This window comes from Anabrus simplex, chromosome 1, assembly GCF_040414725.1.
Source record: "Anabrus simplex isolate iqAnaSimp1 chromosome 1, ASM4041472v1, whole genome shotgun sequence".
Taxonomy (NCBI): domain Eukaryota; kingdom Metazoa; phylum Arthropoda; class Insecta; order Orthoptera; family Tettigoniidae; genus Anabrus; species Anabrus simplex.
The window spans coordinates 864,476,121-864,488,919 of record NC_090265.1 but is presented as its reverse complement, the minus strand read 5'-3'; the positions used below and the strand labels follow the sequence as shown (position 1 = coordinate 864,488,919).

Sequence of the window (12,799 nt, the reverse complement as noted above, 5' to 3'; positions counted from 1 at the left end):
GAAGGACCATTCTACAATCATGCTGTTTATTGTGTGCTGTTATAAAACATGTACCACTTAATACAATCTAGTTAATGGGTTGTACGAAGTGAACTGCAGTGGCTAAACCTAAACAAATGCCAAAAAACATGAATTAGAGATATGACAAGGATAAAGAGAAAAGGGCATGCATTAGTAGAGTGCCTCTTGCGAGCCAAGAGTGTGCTGCCATTGTAGGTGAATCGATAAGGTCTTTGAGAACTGAAAAATGAACCACAGTTGAAATCCTGTTCTATGCACACATTTAGTAATTCATAGCTTCATTGTACCTACATGTTAGCAGAGAGTCTTTTGATATAACACAATGTTATGTTACGAACGTATTCTGTCTGAACTTCATATCTGTAATAAAAGGTCACAACACAAACCTTGATTCATTCACTCATGTACATGAAGTGAACACAATTATTTTTACTAATCTATACTGGCAACATATTAAAATACATCAATATGTTACTCATCTATGGAGATACACAACAGAAACCATTACAGTCGCAACACCTATATCACAAGAGATCTGAGAGAAGAAAACCATCAGGCAATGCACACTGGAACCCTAAACAATGCTGGGGTACTTAGAAGATTACCTCCTGTCAGGAGCGTAGCCAGGGGGGGGTTACTGGGGGTTAGAACCCCCCCCATTGAACTTTCACAAAAAGAAAATAAATAGAAACTGACAGTAAACAATAAACTTCTTTTATGTGATCAAGATAAACTCCCTGCAATCTACTGCTTGTTGAGAGTGTTTGCCACCCTACCTGTCACCACTGCAGCCAGTGAGAGATCATTTTCAATATTAAGACGCCTTAAAACCTACCTCAGAAATACAAGTGAAAGTCGACTCAACGGGTTGGCTCCCTTGAACATTCACAGAGACATAGTTGTAAAACCAACAGATGTGTTAAATTTATTTTCTAGGAAGCCTCGAAAATTAGATTTTAGATTGTAAACTGAACATACCGTTTGAGATAAAACTGCTGACCTCGATCATATTGTTCTTGTTCTGTATTTTAAAGTAAGAATTTTGTAATGTATTGCAATCTGAATATCACATACAGTAATTCACTCTTGTATCAGTATCCTTATGACAGTCATGCATGCGCGTACCAGACATGCACAAGCACGAGCACTTTCATTATGTTATATCTTAATTTTGTAACTGTAAGTCCCCCCCATTGGCCGATCCTGGCTACGCTACTGCCTCCTGTTAAAGATGCTCTTATGAAGTCTGGTCATAATGAAGAAGTTGGTATAAGCACTGTTTGGAATACCTCTCATATTGGGACACAAGTACCAACTGTGCAAGGATGCAGCCTTTTTATTAATAGTCATAATTTCAGAGACATCACAAATTCACGACAATGATGCATGTATAACGGACATGTTTTAGGCGAAAAAAGTTATAAAATTAAGGAGGTATGTACTTAGACTAAAAGACGAAAAAGGAGGTACTACCTGCAGGATTGCCAGACGTTCTGGATTTTACGGGACAGTACCGTATTCTTGTTAAATGTCCCACATCCCGGACAGTTCCTATCCAGGATGACAACTGTCCCATATTTTGAACCTCGAGAGAAATACGCCAGCGTTTCCACCTCTGATAAGCACCAAGAGCTTTTCTTCTTTCTTTGGTCTCCCTTCAGATCGCATAAATCTTTCAAAGAGGATCGATTTCTTCACATCTTAGTTTCTTTATCTGGTGTGAGTTCGTAGATTTTAAAAATTGTTTGATATTTTATTGTTTGTAGTTCTCGGGTTATCCATCCCGGCGAATAAGACGTGTTAAAGCGGACAGCTACCTGAGGTAGTCCAAGTTCACCGCATGTCTGTGTGAAATTGTCAGCCGTGAGAAATATGTTATAATGACTTGATTAGGTCTGAGCTGTTCATTTCTAGAAATTTTTTTTCAATGTCATGCAGAGATTTTTATGAAATAGCTAAGAATGACAAAACTGTTAACAGCACTCCAGAGAAATGAAAATATATTGAAATTGAAATAAGAAGCAACAGAGGTAGGTCTTACAGTGACGATGGGATAAAAAAGGGATAGAATTGGAATCGACCATGGCTTTAAAGACAGGCTACAGCCCCAGCATTTGCCTGGTGTAAAATGGGAAATCACGGAAGACCACCTTTAGGGCTGCCGACAGTGGGGTTCGAACCCATCGTCTCCCGAATACAAGCTCATAGCTATATGACGCAAACCAGGTGGCCAACTTGCTCGGTACTGTAAGTTTCAGTCTGTGTATAAATGTTAAAGGCATGCATTAATAAACTGCACTATGATGTCAAATAAGCGCATCATTTTGAAACGAAGTTTATAACGAGTAGAATACGAGCCCGTCGATTTCCCCGATCATACATCTGTCCTGTATTTTGATTTCAGACATCTGATAACCCTGACTACCTGGGACTCAAACCTGCCTCAGCATTGTTTGGTTTCCTACCCTCAGAGGTGCATGCACTTGCTGCCTCAGTTAATGCAAGACCTATCCACGAGTAGGAAGTTCTCAGTCTGTATGGCACCTGAACATAGTCTTCATGCATGCTTTCCATTATAACGTGTTATTCACAGCTATGATTGTTTCGTGCATTCATGAGTCTCTACCACTGAATTAATGCAGGCACAAACAATTCCATCTATATTGTCAAGCTTAAACACAATTATATCGTAGTAGAAATCCTCTACACCAGGCATGGTGAAAATGTAACTTGCGATTACATTTTGACACTATGCATTTCCCTTGCCATTCATTGTGCCATCATACACAACCATTAACCCGGCTCAAGGGAGATAGGGTCACCTTTCCATTCTGTCACTTGAGTGATTTTTGTCTGGTGCATCCACGTTGCGGGGGTGAGTATCCTCCACATCAGTAGGCCGGTATGAAGGAGAGCTAAGTTCAGGCAGGGACCCAGTCTCACAGGGTATAACATGGAGCCCATGCCCAGGGTTACAGATGAAGACCTTAACATCATCTTAGGCAGAGGAGGAGACCTTCAGAATGGCAAAGATGGTGGCTGAGGCAACCCATCCTCTCTGGGGAAAATTAGAAGAGGAAACCACTACCTTGTGGAGAAGAGCGATCTTCAAAGGCTAAGGGAGTAAACCCCGAAAGAAAATCTTCAGATGCGTTAGGCTTAGCAGGTCAGCAGATGAGTAAATTTGTACTTGCTTTCAACTATAATACAAGCCTCGGATGGAAGTTTAAAAATGGAAATCGAATTGACAAGTTTCTGGCTACACATGCACAGTATGATGTTCGTGCAAGTGTTAGATCAGAGAACAAAACCCAATTCGGAACAATAAATATTTTAACGATGAATGGGAAGGAAAATGAATTGATTGATCTAATGGAGAGACAAAAACTCAACATCCTGGGATTAAGTGAAGCAAAATAGAAAGGGAAAGGAATGAAGAAAGGGGTACACCTTGTACTGGATGGGTAACAGTATAGAGAAAAGAAATGGAGTAGGATTTATAGTGAATCAGAATGTTGAACCAATAGCCGACGTTTGAGTATGTAAATGAAAGAATTATAATAATGCACATAAATGTAAATAAGGAATTACTGAAGATAGTACAGGTGTATGCTCCACAGACAGGATGTAGCATGGAAGAAAAAGAAGATTTCCTCAACGAACTGGAAACACATATTGTTGGAGATGGGATCATGATAAAGGGAGATCTGAATGTTCATGTGGGAACTGATAGAATGGGATATGAGAATATTCTGGGCCCACATGGGTATGGCGATAGAAATGAAGATGGAGAGAAACTGTTGGACTTTTGCATCAGAAATAACCAGATAATAACACGTGGTTTATGAAGAGGCATAGCCATAAGATCAGCCAATATAGTTGGGATGGACAGTATGTAACACTCATTGATTTTATAACAACAGACCGAGAATGGGGAAGATACATCATGAATACGAAGATAATCCCCAGTGAAGGTATGAAGGTGATCATAGATTATTAATTGTGGAATTAAAACAAGTAAAAAACCCTAAAACTGTACTGAAGAAGAAACCAAAGATCAAAATCTGGGAATTGGAGGAGGAGGATAAGAGAATGGCATTCCAAAATTGGATAAAAAGGAAGTTGCCTAACATGGAAATGTCGCTGTGATCACACATTTGTCTGTAGATCATTTGAACATTTTAACGGAACGCAACACAATTAAGAACCCAGTCTTATTTTATGCCTGTGTGTTCTACACACAGTTCATTTTAATGCCATTGTGTTTGTACATTGTTTTGGACCATCTGATGTAATTGTGTAATTTGGGTTATGGCTGATGATGGCCTAGTTTTTAGGTTGAAACTAGTCCCAAACTAAGATGTAATGTAGTACATTGCACAACATTGTATTGAAAAGGAGGACCTTATAAATAAAGTATTTAATTATTAATTTGATTACTCAATCTGTATACAGCACACACCAGAACCTTTATTACCAGGTAACACATCCCCTTGCATTGATGAATGCCTAAATTCATCTTGGCATACTGTCTACTAGTTCATCAAAGTAACTTTGGTCCTAACTGTCCCACTCCTCAATGGTGATTCAGCATAGATCTCTCAAGAGTAGTTGAGGGTCATGACATCCATAATCAGCCTCTTCTTTCTATTCCAGATATATTCGATACGATTCATGTTCACCATAGTGGCCACTCTAGTCTAGCGATATTGTGATTGAGAAGGAAGTCGTTAATGAGAACCGCACAATGGAGCACATACTGTATCAATCATTAAAACAAATTCTCCTACAAAATGCTAGCAATATGGTGTCACTATGGGTCAGAAAATAGCGCCCCTTTATCGTACAGCTGTGACATTGCCAGACATGACTAGCAGTGGTGCACAGTGGCCCTGCATGTGCTGGACAGTATATCTGAGGCAATATGGTCAGGCTTTAGACTTAACACTTCCAGACATTCTTCCAATGATCATCAGGAACAAGACTTATACAACATTCATTGATGAATGTGAGTTGGGATACATGAAGTTATATGTGTATAAACATCATAAGAGTCATCTTTCTGGTCTGCATAGGACAGATAAGATAGCAATACAGTTAAATGATACAGTGATGAAAAACTACTTTGATGTGTGTAGTTAAAGATATAAGGAAAAATCAGCAAGTATTCAAAAATGAGCAACTAATGGTTGGAATTACTGCAATTATATCACTCAAAATAGATAAAATATCCACATACTTCAAGCTCCAGTAAGCCTATTTGCTTCAGATAACATGCTATGGTAAAGCAATTTGTTTACTTACCTTCTCCTTCGTTTTTTCCTTCAGAAATGGTCGAATAAGAGTAAGAGCACCCTCAACATACCACGGTTGATTGGTGAAATGAATGCCCTTGAAGCGAGCAGGGAAGCAATCTTGTAAGCCCTCAATCATAAGCCTGAGAATACGAGGATTCAAGTTGGATGATTGTCTGAAAGAAAACTCACTCCAGTCCACTACTACCACGAAACCATTAACTTGGTTGCGAGGCTTCTCTACGAGATGTTCAAGTGAGAGAAGTAGAGCACGGTAGATGGTGACTAGTGAGTAGGCACAGTGGTCCCAGTTTGCAGTAAAAATCACTAGCACACAACGACCTTTCCTAGGAAAGAAGAAAAGAAAAGGATTGCTCAATTATTCACACACAAATGAGATTACAAAAATGGGAGGAAAAAATCCAGAAAATATAGGGGGGAAAAAAGCAGTATCAGCATCTGGATTCTTGGCATTTTTTTTGGTAGACAGTAGCCGACTGGTTTAGAAATTATATTGTCAACTTTATAATCCATTTTCATAGTGTTCTTATTAATTAATTATGCACTGGGATCTCTAAGATGAATTCTTAAATCAAATATAACATCGGGGATAGTTTACGTTACTGATGCAGAATTCTACTTTCACATTTAATTTTTGCTTTCATTATATACTGCATAACAAAAAAGTAGAAGCACCCAGAAGGTGTGGTTGGATGTCAATGTAACTTCATACATGTGCACACCATCGGTGAGTATGTAAATGATTACAGTTGCAATTCTCTGAGACAAGTAGAACAGCCACCAGAGTGCATTAGTGTTGTTTGTGTTTACTGTTGTTACCAGGCCAGGTAGGGTATAGAAGGGGCGTGAACAGCATCAGACGTTGAATGATCACTGTGAAGAACATGGAGATGATGCATACTCTTGTGAGATAGCGTTATCAGCACCTGACAGAGTTTGAAGGGACCTCATTGTGGGTCTCCATTTGGCTGGATGGATGAATCGTGCCAGTATCCAGAATTTTGGGGCATTCGGATATGACAGGGGCCGCATATTGGACTGCATGACGTGAGGGCAGGCATACTCGTCAAGTTCCGGTCGACCACGTCTGACCACCACAAGGGAGGATCACCGTATTGCGCACCAAGCGCATCATAACTCCTTCACATCTGATGATGATGACGATGCTTGTCGTTTAAAGGGGCTTAACATCTAGGTCATCAGCCCCTAATGGTACGAAATGAGACAAAATTTAATGACAATCCAGAATTCATCCACTTATCAGAATTCAAAACTTGTTGAACAATGAATGGATGCATATGAATGTAAAATAATCAGCGGATCCAACTCAGAATATTAAAAGTTAAAAATAATTCCAAAATCAATCTACAGACTGGAATTCAAAAACACGACGACGAACAATGATTATGAACTCTAAACAATCAGTGGATCTGACCCGCAATGCCCCACCTTCCCAGAAACTAACTAAAAACAATAGTATACACTTACCAACTGGCTGCTTCCAAAGCACAATCCTGAATCAATTGTGCTTCTTGTCTAAAGGGGTCCAAAATCCAGGTCAACAGCCACTCATAATGGTACTTATCGGTAGTAAAGTAGAACCATGGCATTTCTCATGTAGCGGTACTAATCATTCATAGACACACTGTGTTCCTCACATTGTGGTACTATTCACAGGTAAATGTACTGCGTACAGTAGCACTAATCTATGGTGTTTTTCACATAACGGTACCACCCATTGGCAACACAAAAACAAGGTGTTCCTCACATAGTGGTACTAATCACAGGGACTCATACTATCCCGTGGTGTTCCTCTCATAGTGGGTACTAATCACAGGCAACGCCCAGACACATGGTGTTCGTCGAAACGCAGACCCATGATGTCCACAACCAGTTACTGAAACACCTCAGTGAGGATATCCTCTTTTTTTCTCTCCTTGGGGTGTTCCAACCAAAACTGGGCAGAGGAGAGCCTCAGTTATAGTGGTGACACTATACACGGGTACTGTAAACCCATAGTGATCCACCCTCAGACCCATGGTATTCCACACAGTGGAACTAATCACAACAAAAGTAGACTCACGGTGTTCCTCGTGTGATTGTATAGTACGCGAACCTTTTCTTGATACCTGAGCTCACTAGTGCTGAATCAGAACTTGGTATCAAGAAAAGGTTTGCGTACTATACTTATCACAGGTAATCTCATGGTTCAAAATTCAGCATCCCTTGGTCGCCTCTTTTAGTCGCCTCCTACACAACAGGCAGGGGATACCATGGGTGTATTCTTCATCTGCGTTCCCCACATGTGTTTGGTCTGCGAGAGCTATTTTCGCCGGCAAGCCGGTTAGGGCCCCCTCCTATCCACCACCTGGGAGTATCACCTCTCTCCCTACTACGACAGCGTAGTAGGTTCGTGGCCCATCACATCTACGCCTGCCATCCAAGAACAAGTAATTGACTCCCTAGAACATTCTGTGTCATCCCTTACCATTGGTTGGAGACTAGCAGCAGCCGGCAGAGGAAATTACCATACCATGTGTAGGCTGCCATTAACACCACAATACAAACGGCTGTGTTTAGAGTGGTGCCATGACCAGGAAGCATGGACTGGTGATGAATGGAGTTGCATTGTGTTCAGCAATGAATCACGGTTCTGCACTATCCAGATGACCATCATCTGCGAGTATGGCGGCGACCTGGGGGGAAGTCTCATTCTTCCAATGTTTTTGAGAGGCACAGCGATAATCCTGGCGTCATGGCATGGGAAGCCATCGGGTATGACTTCAGGTCACGGTTAGTAGGGATTGAGGGAACTTTTGGATCCAGCATAGACTAGTATCAACCTATTTGAAGAGCTTCTATTGGTTGCGATTCTGGCAACATAAAATTATCACCTAACTGTCATCTATGTAAATAATAATCCTGTTTTTATGACGGAAAGTTCTGATTCTCCTTAAATAATCTTCAGATTTTGGTTACTTTTTACTTGGAGTACTCTGAGGATTCACCAGTAGAAATTCCCTCCTATCAAATAGTTAAAGCATAAAGAATAATTAAAGCAGCACACCAGCGTAATCTGCAGCATGCACGTTACTTTGTTTCATCAAGTTCTTAAGTTAATCTTTCTTCTTTTGCTACTGGTTTAACATCACATTAATACATTGAAGGTTTTCAGTGAAGAAAGGATGGGAAAAGGCTAGGATTGGAAAGGTACCACTTGTGGCTTTAAATAACCCATCTTATTCAACTCCCTTTGGCTCCTCTAACCTGCACCCAGGAAGATTTACAGGCACGGTTCTGCAAGTAGCACAGTACTGGGCCAATGTAATGTAATTCAGTGTTAGAATTGTATTAAACTATGTTATTTACTGTTGTTTCTTTTTATGCTTACATGTTGCAATATTCTGACATGAATAAAGAAAGAAGTACAATATTCATTAACCTGAGCCAGAACCTTGTAAGATATCATTAATATGAAGATCAGACAATCTAGCTTTTACTACTACAGTTTGTTTTTGATTACTCAGGTAAGGAACAAGAATATACCTGTCTTTCTATATATTAGTTGATTTGTCACTCATTTGTTTCTTTCAATTACCTGCTTGTATTCATTGACTGTTTTGCTACTGCTTTAGCTTGCTGGTACAGTAAAACATTAATACTAGCTCGCCTAAGATGAACACTCAGTTAACATGAATAACATTTTGATCGTGGTAGGGAATGTATTATTTCTTATGGAATGACTCCTTAGTTATCACAAACTATGAACTTTTTTTTACTCCCCCCCCCCCCCCCCATGTTGTCATATCTCTAATGTGGATCACTGACTCAATCCATTGTGCTTTTTGAGGTGTTTCTCATGTAGGAATGCAAGAAATTACTGTAGTTGGAAGTAAACTTTTTTTTTTGCTAGTGGCTTTACGTCGCAAACCATGAGAATAATAACATGTAACCATTATCAAGTCATAAATATTTTGTATGTTAACCAATGAGTAAGTGGGTTAACATTGATTTGGTGCAATTAGATTGACAATTGTGCACGTCACTGAATCAACAACCAGCTTGAATGTTTAGCCTACAAACTAATTTCAATAATGTGCACATTAAATGTAGAGAAATAATATTATTAAGCATCTACAATTTTACTGTTTAAGGTGGCAGTAGCGATCAGTGTATCTCATCAGAACATAAAAACATGCCAAGAATAAGACTTCCGTTACAGCCAAGAAGAAACAGTCAGCTATAGATCTCCAGAAAAAATAGAATATTCCTCAAGAACAACAGGAACAATCACTGAACAGTTTGGAATCACCAAGTCTACATTGCCTACTGTGATTTAGGATTGTATACAAATCATTAATGCAGCTGCATCAGGTTCCAGAAACAAATGTAAGTGACTCTGTAGTGCAAAGTACCAAGATATCAAAACATTACTTTTAGAATGGTTCAACCATATGTGCGCTTCCAATGTAGCTTTAAGTGGGCCTATAATTCAGTCATGAGCAATTGAGATTGTTATGGATTTACAATTTGAAGACTTCAATTGTTCTTCAGATTGGCTGCACCAATTCCAAAAGAGAGACTCAGGTGAAGCAAACAAAGCTGAAGAAGGTACAAACAGCCGGTTGCATGAATTTGACCACGTGAGAGAAAAGTATAGGCTACGTAAGTGTTCAATACAGATGAAACACAACTTTTCTACAACTTTTCCAAAGTAGCACCTTAGGAACCGAAGGTGACAGTGTCCAGGCGGAGCTCGCAGTACACAACTCCTGTCCTTGTATGTAATGAGAACAGCAGAGAAAATCTCCATCCATGGATGATTGGCAAGTCAAACAAAATCATGTTCTTTTAAAAATATAAACATGGATACTCTACCCTGCAACTACTTTTATCAGAAGAAAACTTGAATCAACAGCTCATCATTTCATACGTGGCTTCTTCGTTTCAACAGTCATATGGTCACTCATAATAGAAACGACCTGCTGAATCAGACAGCTAGGTATACAGCCCACAACATAAATGATTTGAACTTAACCAACCTAAAGGCTTTTTATTTTTCTTTCATCCAAAATGCAACAAGTTTCCTTCAGCCCCTGGGCCAAGGTATTGTCGCTCTCACGAAGAGAGCCTATCGCAAGAGAAAAAAGCTGCAATTCATTCTGCTGAGAATAATACAGTAGCCCCAAGTTGGAATATACATGATGAAATAAAAGTTGTAACTGCAGCCTGGCAATCTACATTATCACAGCACATATAGAACTGCTTTAACAGAGCCTGGATACATAGTGAAAGTATTCAGCTGATCATGCTTCTCCATAGCTCGTTAACAGCAACAGAGACAATATGGATCTAACTTGTCAACTTTTCTCGTACGCACCTAGAAAACTGGCAGGTAAATTTAAGAACTAGCTTTTATTGCCAAGACTTCAGATAAACATACAAATTACCCTCTATAAAGAATGATGTCCATTTATAATAAATTACATCCTCTGAATATAGATTTATATATAGATTTATATATACAGTGCATAACAGTCTTGTTTGTACACCAACTTATTGCAAAGAAATAACGGTTAAACTTTTGTATACAATTATTGTGTTGTATTTTATTGCCCATATCGTAATAGATACACTAATAAACATTGTAAATAATAAAAAAACTGATCTGTGATCTTACAATTTAACACAAATTCAAGCAATGTACAAAAACCAGGCGTTTCATCATGCAACAATCTTGTTTGTACACTTACAGAAGATAGCAAAATGTTCACACAAAAACACTCGTTAATACCCCGATGAGTATCCTCTGGCCTTGAGAACTGCTTTACACCTTCGCTGCATCGAATGAACCAGTTTCTGACATATTTTTGGGTCGGTTTTACCCCATTCTTCGTTGACTATACTTCTTAAATGCTCTAGTGATTGAGGTTTCCTTGCATGAACCCTTCTTTTTAGATCGACCCACAAATGTTCTATGGGGTTCAAGTCAGGGGATTGGGCAGGAGTTCGCAGTTGCGATGGTACGTTCCATATCAGCCACTGCTTGCAAATATCAGCTGTGTGTTTGGGATCATTGTCTTGCTGAAATATGTAGTAAGACCCCAACCCCATTTTTACTGCACTCTGTTTGACGTTGTTCTTTAAAATGTTTAAATAACCCCATCTGTCCATGATGCCACTGATGATTTCTATATTTCCCACTCCACAAGACGACATGCACCCCCAAATGATAATTGATCCACCTCCATGTTTTACGGTGGGTAGCGTATTTGCAGGTTTATTGGCTGTATTAACTTTTCTCCATACATAACTGTTTCCATCCGAACCGTATAGAGATATTTTAGTCTCATCTGACCAAATAACTTTGTTCCAGAATGTGCAATCCTTGTTTGCATACTCTCTGCAAAATTTCATTCTGGCTTGTCAATTTTTCTTAGTAACAAACGGCCTTTTCCGTGGTCGTCTACCGTGATAATCATATTTCCACAATACCCTACGAATTGTCTGACTTGACATTTTCTTCTTCGTACTTTCTTCCAGCATTACGCGGATCTTAGGTGCACTTAATTGTGGATTCTGCTTTACTTGTTTCACAATATAACGTTCATCTCGCCTATTCAGTATCTTTTCTTTTGCTTTCCTTGACAAATTCTTCGTGGTTCCTCTATATCTGAATTTATTCAACACATAGTGTATTGTGGAATGAGGTTTATTTACTTTGCGTCCAATTTCACGCAAAGAATACCCTTGCAATCCGAGAGATACAATTACATTTTTAGTTCGTCACTTAACTCTGTTCTTTTACCCATTAGGCCTATGTAACACACGGTCTGGTCCACTAACTGCGAAACTATACACACTAGCACAGCACAGATACACACCAGCTAGCTAGGAGTGTTCCCGAGCGACGAGGTAGCTAACGTGTACAAACAAGACTGTTGCAAGCAAATAGGCCACTACACAACATATATCACTCATATTCTTTTAAAATGGTGTACCGAGACTTTTGATCGCTAACATCAAGTTCTCAACACCTTGTGCAATAACTTATCCATGTCTTGTGCACTGGTTATGTACTATTTAGAAATTATAAAGACATTATATCTGCTAAGTGGGGTGTACAATCAAGACTGTTATGCACTGTATATCTGACTTCTTCAAATTTTGTAGGCATTTATTAGAGGTGTTTGTTTATATTTTTCTGTTTATTGTGTTCATTACTTTTATCACCACTATCATGACATAGTACATTAATTATTTCATTTTCTGTTTTTGTGTGTTGATTTAGTTATTTCTGTATTTTCTGTTTTTGTAATTATATTTAATAATAGATTCAAGGCTGAAAAAAGTACTTCCAAAAAAGTGTAATAGTTATTTAAAGTGGTCTTTAATGGCCCTAATGACAATACTTGTTTAAAGGCGAGATAAAATGTAATGAAAATTAAAATTCCAAAATTCAT

At 38.9% G+C, this 12,799-nt stretch overlaps 1 protein-coding gene across 3 annotated transcripts in view; it reads right to left on the bottom strand.

The window, feature by feature from the left end:
• Positions 1 to 12,799, bottom strand: part of LOC136857653 (clavesin-2) — an 81,812-nt gene that overhangs the window by 25,926 nt on the left and 43,087 nt on the right. For all 3 annotated transcript variants that reach the window (XM_067136475.2, XM_068225262.1, XM_067136476.2), the window contains exon 4: positions 5,326 to 5,662. In XM_067136475.2, coding sequence (XP_066992576.2) covers positions 5,326 to 5,662 — 337 coding nt within the window. The remainder of the gene's footprint in view (positions 1 to 5,325; positions 5,663 to 12,799) is intronic.